The sequence below is a fragment of the Coenobita brevimanus genome, chromosome 37, assembly GCF_032717465.1.
Source record: "Coenobita brevimanus isolate Jiangsu-jjx chromosome 37, ASM3271746v2, whole genome shotgun sequence".
NCBI classification, from domain to species: domain Eukaryota; kingdom Metazoa; phylum Arthropoda; class Malacostraca; order Decapoda; family Coenobitidae; genus Coenobita; species Coenobita brevimanus.
The window spans coordinates 3871405-3884774 of record NC_136990.1 but is presented as its reverse complement, the minus strand read 5'-3'; the positions used below and the strand labels follow the sequence as shown (position 1 = coordinate 3884774).

The following is a 13370-nucleotide window of genomic DNA, read 5'->3' as shown; positions in this document are numbered from 1 at the left end:
TCAGGCACGACGGGACAGGATACCACCACCTCGTTAATAGTCAGGTCCCCGTCCCTGGCGCACATCTTACGGAAAGGTGAAGAAAAGTAGATGTTCTGTGTTAACTTTAGTATGACCTAATATTGCCGTCTCTCCAGTGCTGAGCTTCGGTTATAACAATAGATTAATACTATTCCGCTTTGACTCTATCCTGACCTAAAATTACCATCTCTATCTTCATAGCTGAATAATAGTAAGAGATTGACACTAGAATGTGGTGCTAGTCACGAAGCAGTGCTAAGGAAAGGATGCTGAACTACAACACTGCCTTTTTCTGTCAATGAGGTCCGTGAAAGAAGCAGGAGAGGGACGAAACTCTGGCCCAGGTTAAGGTAAAATGACTGTATAATATAATGAAAAACAGTAGAGCCCCATCTCATCCAGTCTGACTACACCTGGCCATCAACTGAGCTGAAAGGGGTCAAGGATCCTCGCCAGGCCAGAATCCAGCCGCTAGACAATGGACAATGACCGCAAGGCTGTAGTTGGTAATTGAACATATATTATCAGGGGGTCGTAGAAGGGGAAAGCAGCTCCCTATCTGATGACACACTGACCTCCAATGGCCTCGTCGGGGATGCTGTTGTTAACCCTATGGATCAGGCGACGTATTTTTCCTATGTCACGATTTGGGCACTAATATCCACCGTCCATATTGAATACATGTAAGGACAATCTTCTTCAGTACAATCGTGATGGCATCTGCAAATCTGGGGTTATGACATATGGGAAGAAGGTCAGTAATGTCTTTCTTTACGAAATTTAAGTCACCACCTCCCCCTTTTAATGACTGTTAAACTGATTGCTTTTAGGGTGATTACGTTGAGCCTTAAGTCAGTAAATAGAGGTGGGGTAGGAGGTTAAACAGGACCTTGAAACAGTTAGGAAGTACTCAGAGAACGCATACCTTCGCCAACAGTAATTTTTTTTTCTGTGGTAATTCCTCTTTCATACCAGACAAATACTTTTACGGGGACAACATAGCAGATTAACTTTTACGGCCATAGTCTGCCATGTCACGGAGTCTCAGAGGGCGCCTATCTCCGTCAACGTCAGTAAGATTTATGATGTATTCCTGCATTTGATTCGGATCCAACTCAAAAAATCTAATCAACTCTATCTTGACTCACTGCCCACGTACCCACCAGATGTCACTGAAATCCGCTAACAACATTTAGAGATATCTTGTACACAGACACACGAGGGAGAATACATGACCTTCGTCCAAAGTCGCTGGTGGAGGTAAAAAGGAGTATAGCTTCTCTTCCCTCTCTCATCGACTCACCTGTTTACTTACGCTCTTCCACGGTCCTAAATACATGCTGAGTTATGGGTACAAGGTCGCAGTGTGAGGCCCCAGGCTCCCTCGGCCCTTGTCAGATAACAGGGGGGCCATTTCACCTTATCAGCACCGTCTCTGGACCCATTCATCACGACCCCTAGGCCTCTGGGGGATGTTAGGATGGTGGGACGGAGCTGGGTAGGGTGGTGGTGAAGGTGGGTAGGCGGGTGTAGCTGGTGGTGGTGTAGGTGGGTGGGTGGGTGGTGCTGTAGGTAGGCTTGTGGTGATGTGAGTTTTGACATAGGTGGGTAGGTGGGAGTGTAGGTGGGTTGATGGGGTTTGGAAATGTATGTGGTGGTGTAGGAGGGTAGATGGTGGTGCAGGTGGGATAATGGTGGTATAGGTGGGTAAGGTGGTCGTGTAGGTGGGTGACAGGGAAGGGGAAAAATAATTTGGTGGGGTTGTGGTAGGTGGGTGGAAGTTGACTGTTGTGTAGAATGATGGTGATGTTGGTGGTGTTGGTGATGGTGATGGTAGTGGTGGTGATGACTGTGGAAGTGATGATGGTGATGGTAGGGATGATTGTGGTAGTGGTAGACTGTGTGAAATGGTAGTAGTGGTAGTGCTGGTGGGTGGCAAGGGGCTGAGGGTGGTATGGTAGTGGATGGTAGGTGAGGGTGAAGGTATCTTTAGGCAGGTGATGAATATAGTGACCTAAATACCAAATAGACTGATGAGGCCTGGAAGGAATAAGGGAGAGGCTGTGGGTACGTGAACTATGGTGGAGAGAGAGAGAGTGAGAGTGAAAGAGAGTTTTGATAGGAGTGGGGCATTGTGTTTGGCAAAGCACTAGAAAAGTCACTGTTTGGTGAAAAATAGTGTTACACTTCACACATCTTCACATCACACAGCTGCACCTTACACTTCACGCTGCTATACCTCGTACACACTTTATATTGACACACCACATACTACCGCACCTGACAGATCAACACCTTATATTACCACACATCACACTAGTAACTCCACACACACACACACACACACACACACACACACACACACACACACACACACACACACACACACACACACACACACACACACACACACACACACACACACACACACACACACACACACACACACACACACACACATACACACACACACACACACACACCACACAGAGACTTTTACTATCACGTATGCAGAGACACAGGATATGATGACAAAGGCCAGGTAGTGTTGACTGCTTTTTATGTCTCTCACAATAAGCGAATATGTACATTTAAAAATTTGGTGATGTCATACTGTATCAACAATTCAATACCAGATAAGCAGAGATTGTTTGGAATTCACCGATGCTTTGCCTGTGAGAAATTTTTTTTGTTTTTCCTCCCTACCTTTCAGTACTTTCTTCATTCCTTCGTTAATATATTCATTTTTCTGTCATTTTCCATTCATACATTCATTCGCTGTTTTTTTTTTTTTTTGTGCGTTCATTTAGTCTTTAATTCGTTCATTTCATCTTTTTTGCATTTCTCACGTTCTTAGATTTTCTCTGTTCTTCTAGTCCATATTTCTTTATCTTTCCTCCCCAACCTTTCCTTCATTCATTAATTTCTCCCTTCCTTCCTCCCATCTCCACCTGTCCTTCCATCCTCTCACTTCTTCCTTCCCTCCTTCCTCCACTGTTATTACTTACCTTTCTCTCAGGCTTAGAATCATGAGAGAGAAATTTAGAATCACAAACATAGCCCCCCTTCATTCTTCCTTCATTCCCTCCTTCTCTCCCTCCCTCTATCCTTTCTCCCTTCCTTCCATACTTCTCCCCCACCTCTCGCCCCTCTCCCTACACCCTCTCCCCCCCTCAAACCTAGAATCGTGAGAAACAAACAAAGAATCGCATACGAACAGAACTTCTTGGCCACCCACCCCTAAAAAGGCATCTTGGTAGGGCCGACTTTCGTATCATTAAAATTCCCTTGAAATTCTCTTATCTCGAGTATTCACCCTTTACGGCACATTTCGCATTCTGTTTCTCGTATTTAGCCTACCTTTACCCCCCCTCTCTCTCCTTTCCCCTTCTCCTTCCCTCCTTTCTTCCTTCCCTCCTCCCTCCCATTTTCCTCTCCCCTACCCCTTTCACTCCATTCTCTTCCCTTCTCCTCCATCTGTTTTCCTTCAGGGCATTCTTAACACTGTGTATCTCGCATTTTAGTCCTCATCCTTCCTCCTACCCCTTCACCTTTTGTCCTTCCCTCCTCTTCTCCCCCTTTCTCCTCCTTCCCACACCCTTCTCCTTCTCTCCCATCACCCCTTTGTTACCCCTCTCCCTTTACTTCCCCCTCCCTATTCCCTCACCCTCATTTTCTCTTACCTCCTCCTCTTCCTTCTTACCATCCCCATTCCAATCCTTTCACCTCTTTCTCTCCCTCCTGACCTCTCCACAATCCCCTTGCCTATTCACCATTCCCACCCCTCCCCCTCCTCCTCTCTCTCTCTCTCTCCCCTCCCTCTCTTCTCCTCTCCCCATCCCCTTCCTTCTCCTCCCCTCCTCCCCCTTCCCTCTCCCCTTCCCTTTCTCCCCCTTGCAACCCTCATATACCCCATCAAAGAATAGGCTTTCCTGGTGTGGTGGGGCTAGGAATGTTGCGAGGCCGAATTTGCACGCATATTTGGAAGCCTTGAGAGAGAGAGGGAGAGAGAGAGAGGGAGAAGGGGGTGTTAGGGAGCCTCCTTACCCTACGAGAATACGAACCCAGAACCACACATACCTTTCACCATCCTTCCCTTTTTTCACACACAAATTCACTCCCAGAACAGCCGTAACCTTTGACCCCGTGTGACCTCTGACGTCAGTATAATTTCTCTCTCTCTCTCTCTCTCTCTCTCTCTCTAATCGTAAAGAAAATCCCCTCATACTTCTGTATTACCTCTCTAGAATAATTCACATTCTTATTTTCAAACTTCTCGTTCATAGTCCTTAATTAGAGAGAGAAAGAGAGAGAGGAAAAGGTAAGCCCTTACCTCCATAGAAATCAATGCTATTTTACCCCTGTCCCCTCCAAACGATTTTTATTGATCTCCATAGCACTTCTTCGTGACTAGCATTATAGTCTGATTTTAATCCCATGTTACAACTCAGACTGAAGATAGAGAGAGAGAGCAATTTTAGGCCAAGTTAGAGTAAAAAGGATAATGTTACTTAATTTTAGGTTCATGTCTATTCGTTGCATCGTTTATAAAGGCACCAACTTACATGCGTCGGCCTTGGTCACCTAATGGCGGCTGTCCACGCTGCTCGATCTCTGGCAGCCTTATTCCCTGTTCAATCCCTTACCTACAAACAGTCTCGTCGTTGAAGGGAAGTAAAGTTATATGGTAAAATAAAGTACCGTGACTCCAAATAAAGATATAGTAAGTAAACATCACCTTACAGAGACTTAATGTGATGGATCTTGAACAAGCAAATCTAGGACCGAATTCTAGATGGGACTGGAAGCTAGTAGACTCTTCTAACTTGCCGGAAAAATACAGAATTCGTGTAGTGTAGTAGTAGTGGTAGTAGCAGATGTGTGGTAGTGGTGGTGGTGCTAGAAGTACGGTGGTAGTAGTAGTAGTAGTAGTGGTGGTGGTGGTGTTAATAGTAGAAGCAGTAGTTGTTGTAGTAGTAGTAGTAACTGTAGTAGTAGTAGTGATGGTGGTGGTATTATTATTATTATTATTATTAGGCTAGTAATAGTAGTAGTAGTAGCATCCGCAACCCCAAGCTTATCTCAATGTGAACCCTGTGAAATACAAGCCTGAATTCCCCGTTTTTCGCAGTCAATTACTCTCCTTTCTGGGGATAGGGAGGGGACTGGTTGGGACGTTTGTATAGCCAGGCAGCTCCACCGCTCGGTCATATTGGTGCCACCACGTGAAGGCGTCCCTCTCCAGAACCATTATAGCCCTTCGTCGTGGTCAAAAGGTTAAGCACACATTATCCTTAGGTTCTTCCACTTGAAATAATCCCCCAAATTCACCTTTCGTCTCCCACCCACGCCATCTTCCAGCATCCTCCCCTTCTCTCTCTCTCTCTCTCTCTCTCTCTCTCTCTCTCTCTCTCTCTCTCTCTCTCTCATCCTGTCACTTTCCATTTCCCTTTCCCTCTCCCTTCCCCATACTTTCCATACCTTTTTCTCCCTAATCCCCTTTCTTTCCATCCTACCACTCCCTGTCATTCCCTCCTCTCTCTCCTTCTCCCCTCTCTCTCTCTTTTTAATTACACCCTACCTCACTTTCACCCTTTCACTCGCATCCTTCACCCTCACCCCCTACTCTCATTTACCATCCTTGCTTCCTTTTATTGCTCTCTTCCTTTCTCTCTCCCTCCCTCCATCCATCCCCCTCCCTTCCTGCTTTCCTCCATCCATCCTTCCATGCCTCCAGCCCTACTCCTAATCTGGCCCACTTAAGGAACCTCTCTCCCATCCCATTTTCTCTCCTTCCCTTCCCTCATCCTGCCTCTCTTCCCCCATCCCAATATAAGCGTATGGGCAGGCACTTGGCTGGGAGGGTGGTGGGAGGGAAGAAGCTAGCCTGTGAATACTCGAAGCTGCACTGATTTCCAACTTACTGCTACAAAATATGCTCAGTACACGAGTATATGAACACATGTTAAAAAAAGTTATGTGTAAGTAATTTATCTCTTAAAATCTCATGTTCATATATCAGTTCACATGAAAATTGTTAATGACTAATGAATATAAGAGAAAACAGAAAACATTTAAATCAGCTTATCCTCATACATTATAGAGAATACATTACTGATAACTAAACAGCTTAACCAAGATTTAAGCTTCGCGTACACCGTCAGAAAGAACTGCCTTGAAAAATTAGCTTCTGTCCTAAAAAAAAATAAAATAAAATAAAGTCCTGAGAGGGTTCCCCCCCCCCCAGATCCCCCACCGCGTACCTCTATGCATCCCACCTCCTTTCCCAATCACCATGTCCTACCTACTTCGTCATACACCATCTCACCTCCCATACTCTGTCGCTCTACACTCTCCCTTACCTTTTCTTTTCCTCCATTCGTCCCTCGACCTCTCTCCTTCTCACCCTCCCTCTCTCCTTCCATCCCACCTCTCATCGTCTCTCCCTTTCCCTCCCTCCATCCCTACCTCTAATCTGACCCGCCTAACGAACCTCCTCCCATATCATCAGGAGGGCGGGCGGGCCGAGTGACCATGTAAGGGACCCATTGTTTTGGTCTCCGTGTGAAGGGGTGGGGGAGACAGGGCGATAGTCTGGGAGATAGTGATCATGTCGGTCTCTTTATCCCTCGGCTAGAACCCCTTTCAGACCGAGAAATTTTTGCATTTATTCCTTGCTATCTCCAGACGAATTTTGGGGAGGGATATGTGATTATTTTTTTAACTACAAGGATTAGAAATAGCGTCCATTAGTCCCGTTTGGGCAGGCCTCTAAGCTGAAACAAATTATCGTCTGGTAGCATCAAATATAACCTAAATAAATCTTCAGGTACTAGGAAGAACAATCTTTAAAAATTACTGAGAAGGTTATCCTTTGGTGGCAGCAGGAATGGAGGCAGTTCGTGTGTGTCCACCTCTCATGAGATTATGGCGTCTGGTGATAGATAGACCATTTGTCCGGTAATTTTTCAGCATTCATTTTTTTTTTTTTTAGTTTAATGAGGTGCTGTAATCAAACCTAAAAATCGCATACTTAAGTTAAACTGCAGTGTGGAATGCAAACCCCTAATTTTTGGCGGCCATTTGTGGAACACCTGCAGCCCATATTACAGAATGCAGTCAGCAACCATATAGCAAGGCCAGATGTATTCCTTCATCACCTATTTTTTTTTTTTACGTGTCCGACTCTGGCAAAGGCTTCAGGGCCTGTTCCCAAGTCCCAGTAGTCCTCCTTGGGGCCCAGTAGTCCTCTTACATCTCCACATGTCACCACTTCGACGCTAACACCCACCATCCGTATTGAGTATATGCTCGGGCTGTCTCATACAGAACTTGTGTACTTTAAAGACTAGTAATGATAAAATTTGGGGGGGGGGGTCTGCACCCTACTTACGATTTCAGGTTTAAGCACACTAAATCCCTCTCTCTCCTTCGTCAGTGCCCCCGGCGGTGACTTACAGACTCTGCTGGATCAGGACCTCGTGCCCTATGAGAGGGACGTCATCAGCTTCACGCGACAGCTCCTGGAGGGACTTGTTTTTATTCATGACCTCAACCTCGTACACCTCGATATAAAGGTAAGAGAATCGCTGTACGTTGTTCTCTTCATGACCTCAACCTCGTACACCTTGATATAAAGGTAAGACAATCGCTGTACAATTGTCTTTACCTATGATCTCGATGCTAAGGTAAGACAATGATTAAGTGACTTTCTATGTGCCTTTCCTTTACTTATCTCGATAGTAAGGTAAGAGAATCGCTGTACGTTTGTCTTTACCTACGATCTCGATGCTAAGGTAAGGCAACGATTGAGCGTCCTTTACGTGCCTTTCCTTTACTTATCTCCATTGTAAGGTAAGGCAACCACCGTCTGTACATATTCTTTACTTCTGATCTCGATGCCAACTTAAGGCAAACGTTTAAGCGACTTGTATGTGTATTTTCTTTACGTATCTCGATAGTAAGGTAAGACAACGAATAAACTGCTTGTCTCAGTATATATGTATTTATCTATATGTCTTTTTTTCTTTCTATCCTTCCATCCATCTCGTTACCTACCCGTCTGTCTGTATGTCTCTGTCTTTGTCTCTCTCTCTCTCTCCCTCAACTTTCCAATACATTTACCAAGCAGACAGAGAAAGTTAGGCCATCTGGTGTTTGCAAGTGCTCATGTAGCCTCCGCGTATTTATCTTTTCAACAGCCGACGCCAAAACACTAAAACAATGTACATCCCACATAGCCAAATCACCCACCATGTCTCCACTCGGCTATTGTTTCTCAGCTGACGACTTAATGCTCGTGCCCAATCCTCCTGTCTTTTGTTTACCTCTGCAAGCATGACTCTCGGCCTCCCATTTTTCTTTTGCCCTCCTCCTTACACACCTGACTTTTCATTAGTCACTTGTTTCCTTCCTTAGTTTCGAAAGCTGAAAAGATTTACTCATAGGACTTAGATGACAAAAATGATCCAACGTTTTCTGAAATAATAAAAAAAACTATTAACCTCTTCAGCTTTGACATTTCTTTGAGCTGAATGAAATTGCAAAGATACTGCAAGAACACACACACACACACACACACACACACACACACACACACACACACACACACACACACACACACACACACACACACACACACACACACACACACACACACACACACACACACACACACACACACACACACACACACACACACACACACACACACACACACACACACACACACAACCCTTTGCACATTAACACCCCAACTACTACCTCACAGAACTAACCTCTCACAATCCCAGACTCCGCCACACACACACACACACACACACACACACACACACACACACACACACACACACACACACACACACACACACACACTGGCGTTCCCGGAATTAGTCGACAAATTTCCAGGAGAATGCATATGTATAGCTCAACATATTTTTTTCTTTTGCCTTTTGTGTTAAATAAGCATACAAGAATATTCATTTCCTTTTCCAATTTTGGCCGTTCTCGAGGACTGAGCCTTTTCATCCCAGCTTCTGCCTTGCCTGTGACGTTAACTAAGCATATACTTGAATATTCACGTCTACGCTTACTTCGGCGACTCTCGAATGAGCATTTTGTTTTCTCAGTTCCTTCTTCGCGTATGGCATTAGCTAAGCATACGAACCCTTGAATATTCTGTATTAATAAAGCTTTCTTGATAACTCCTTTCCTTACTATTTCTGTTTTCCAGTTACAACTTCTTCCTTCTCTCTGATTTCCTTCCTTAAAACTTTCGAGGCTTGAACGTTGTTTTTGCCGGATTTCAAATTTAACCCTGTTACGCCTTTCAAAATTCAAAGCACTTTCAAGACAAGAGAATTCCCTCCTAGTTCACCCTCGCATTGAGCATTCTCTACCTCCATTTCCCACACCACATTTCTCACTTCACTTGCAGTATTTTCGAGAACTGAGCACTATTTTTCCGGGCCCTACTTCGCATTTAAGGCCCAACCGAGCCCCATTGCAGGCAAACATAGCTTTATGAGACGGTAATTGCACCTCTCACGGCCAAGATGAACAATCGTAGTCAACAGGTGCTTGTTTTAGGATGCAGAAATTACCTGGTACGAGACTTGGAGTAAGTGGGGGCCTGTGTGTGTGTGTGTGTGTGTGTGTGTGTGTGTGTGTGTGTGTGTGTGTGTGTGTGTGTGTGTGTGTGTGTGTGTGTGTGTGTGTGTGTGTTGTGGGAGTTATTTGTGTGTCAATGTGTGTTTGTGTGTTCTTTTCTGTTAACCCATAAAAAACTTCAAGCAATTACCAAAAGTAAGCATCAAGAAAGAGGTGTGTGTGTGTGTGTGTGTGTGTGTGTGTGTGTGTGTGTGTGTGTGTGTGTGTGTGTGTGTGTGGGGTGAGGCCTGTGGGGTGGCGGGCAAGTGATGGATGGTGAACTAATGAAGTGAAGCCTGTAAGTCCACCTGTCCCTCCCCCCTCTGGCTCCTACCATTGTTTACACCTCTCCAGGGGGGTGGTCCGGCTCTTTCACTCTCCCATATGGCTCTCTTCTGGCACTAGTAGGTTGTTTGGCTCTCTCTGATGCCCTGTTTGGCTCCTTAAGTGGCTCTTCAGGTGAATTCTCGAGGTTTAGCTTATTTAATACTTGGCTATAGTGTGGCTTAAGTTTCTTTCTTAGGCCTCTGTGACTTAGCTCTTTGAGTCTGTTTCTTGCCTTGCAGTTACCTGTTGACTTTTTGTTGCTTGGTGAGGTGTGTGTGTGTGTGTGTGTGTGTGTGTGTGTGTGTGTGTGTGTGTGTGTGTGTGTGTGTGTGTGTGTATGTGAATTTTTGTGTAGCCAGTTATTTTTCTGTTTTTTGGCCTAAGTATATTGCATCATTATTTAGGACGCTGGGATTTTCATCAGCTTAACAAAACGGGAAATCATTCACTGATCATATGTCAGCGGCGTCCAAGAGCAGAGCCTCCGAAAGAACAGCCGGCAGTATTATCCATCAGTGAGTGGTTTATGGTTCCCAGAGAGGAGGAAGCACAAAGATAAACAGGCCTGGTCTTGGAGGGTCTGTGTGTGGCCATAATGAACATTCAGTATCCACATGCACAGCTGAGGACATTGATTTTGTGCCTGTGTTTGTGGGGATGGGGTAGTGTGTGTGTGTGTGTGTGTGTGTGTGTGTGTGTGTGTGTGTGTGTGTAAAAAGGGTAATGCGCTCTTCTTCCATTCTTCCATCCTTCCTTCTTTCCTTCCCTCCTCCCTTCCTTCTTCCAGCTTTCCTTCCTCTAACCTCTCTGTTTGCTCCACCCTTCCTGCTCTCCCTCCTTCCTTTCTGCCCTCATTCTTTTTCCTCTCTCTTCTTTCCTGCCTTCCCATTTAACTCTCCCCCTTTTTCTCCTCTCTTTCTATTTTTCCTTCGCTCATTCCTCCCTCCCTCCAACCCCTCTTTCTTTGATTCCTCTGTCCTTCCTACCTTCCTTCCCTCCTACCTTCTTTCTTCCTACCTTCCTTCTTCCTACCTTCCTTCCTTCCTTCCTTCTCTCTGTCCCATTTTTCATTTTCCCTTGCCCTCAGCTGCCATCCCTCCTTCCCTCCCTAAACAACACCTTTCCATGGCCATCATCCCTCCATCACTGCCACGGAGAAAAGATCACCTCCTCCCCCCCCCTCTCTCTCTCTCTCTCTCTCTCTCTCTCTTTCTCTCATTAACACCCTAACCCTACCCTAATCACCCTGACTTCACATTAACCTCCTTTGCACGGTATTTCAGTCTCTTCAGTTAAGGAAAGTCTTTAGGTAATGGAGATATCACCACAACCACAACTACCTCCACAATCACCACCACCACCACCTCAACCACCACTACCACTCAGCTGTCACCACACCCCTGCCATTAACACTACAGCGTGTCACCTATCACTCACCTTAACACCCTCCCCATCATTATCACCTTCACTATACTTGCACTGTCATTATCCACTCAGGACTGTCTCTTGCTATTCTTCCTTGGCAGACTGATCCTCACGACTCTTATTCTTAGAGGTTTAGAATGCTTTTATATCAACTATGCCTTACCAGATGGAGGAATGGGTTGAGGAGGAGTATGAGAATGGTGTGAGTTGGAGGGAAAGTAGCCAGATGACAGGGGACATGGAGACGATTTGTTTGTGGCCACTCCTTACGGGATTAAGACGTCTGGCTTTAACAGAAATTCGCTTCGAGTTTCCGTGTGTGATATGAAGCTACCAGACTTTAACATGGAAAAAATTTACTCAGAGCCAGTCAGTAAATTAAAAAATATGTATAATTATTCAAAGCACATCCCTTACCAGATCACAGGTCTAGAGTCTACATAATTATCTTCCTCTTCCTATTTCCCCTTCCTCTTTTCCTTCTTGCTCTTCTCTGTGTTTTCCCCTTCCTCTTTCTCCTCATGATTTTCCTCTTCTCCTTGTATCCCCCTTCCCTCGCTCTTCCCTCTCCTCCATATCCTCTCTCTCATTAATTCAAACTCTCCTTCCTTCACCTCCTCCTCCTCCTCCTCCTTTTCTCCTCCTCCTCGTCCTCTTCCCTCTCATCACTCGGCCACGACCCCATCACTCTCCCTGCCACTGTTGCTCATAAATAACTCACAGGTCTTAGGCCACAATTCTCCCCCCCTCTCTCTCTCTCTCTCTCTCTCTCTCTCTCTCATTTTCACTTTCCTTTCCCCTTGGCCAAATTTAGATACATTGCACCTAGGCACGATCGACGTCTTGTGCCTGTCTGATATATCCTTTCATTTAAGCATCATTTCCTTCTTCAATGTCTATTATTTCCCACTCTTTTCCTGGCTATTTTTTCCCCTTTTCCCACGCCTCCCATTTCATCATCAGCTGGTCTTTTCCTTATAGATATTTTTTCATTGTCTCTCCGTCTTTGCTATTTCTCGACTCAACTGTCTTCCTGTTTTTTTCCTTCCTTTCCCTGCCCCTTCCAGCTTAATTTTTGGTATTTTCCTTACAGATTTTTTCCCCTTTCGCTGTGTCTTTTTCTCATTGTTTTCCCTGTTGCTTACTTTATTTTCCTTGATTTTCCTCCTTTTTCTTGATAAATTTCCTTCTTCAGCGATGTCACTGTCCGCTGTTTGATTTCTCTCTCAATTTTTCATTCTTCGGCTTCTTAACGAGAGAGAGAGAGAGAGAGAGAGAGAGAGAGAGAGAGAGAGAGAGAGAGAGAGAGAGAGAGTTTCCTTTGCCTTTAGGTAGACCTCGTTCCTATGGGGTTAACGAAGAATAATACTAACAACTACAAAATTCCAGTCTCTCTCTCTCTCTCTCCCTCACACACACACACACACACACACACACACACACACACACACACACAGTTGACATTCTCCTTTTAAGCTTGCATCCGTGTGCCTTTTGATTTTCTGTTTCTTATTTTTTTTCTTTGTTTTGACCATGACATTCCATTTCACAGGTAGGCTCGACCCTGCATTGTTCCTCGGGTCAATATTTGGCCTCCATCTCCCCTTCCCCCTTTTATTGCTGTGTCTACATGTGTGCTCAAGTGCTGTGTGTGTGTGTGTGTGTGTGTGTGTGTGTGGCGGAGTGTGAGATTGTTAGAGATTAGTTGTTTGAGATGGTGGTTGTGATGCTAAAGTGCGAGAGATGATGTGTGTGTGTGTGTGGTGGAGTCTGGGATTGTGAGAGGTTTGTTGTGTGAGGTAGTAGTTGGGGTGTTAATGTGCAAAGGGTTGTGTGTGTGTGTGTGTGTGTGTGTGTGTGTGTGTGTGTGTGGTTAGTTGTGTGAGGTAGTGGTGTTAATGGGCAAAAGGTTGTGTGTGTGTGTGTGTGTGTGTGTGTGTGTATCTGTC

The 13370-nt window shown here is 45.1% G+C and overlaps 1 protein-coding gene across 1 annotated transcript in view; it reads left to right on the top strand.

Moving 5' to 3' along the window:
* The window catches only part of LOC145396377 (uncharacterized), a 40401-nt gene that overhangs the window by 2561 nt on the left and 24470 nt on the right, over positions 1 to 13370 (top strand). Inside the window, exon 2 of the mRNA XM_080269770.1 lies at positions 7460 to 7598. Coding sequence (XP_080125896.1) covers positions 7460 to 7598 — 139 coding nt within the window. The remainder of the gene's footprint in view (positions 1 to 7459; positions 7599 to 13370) is intronic.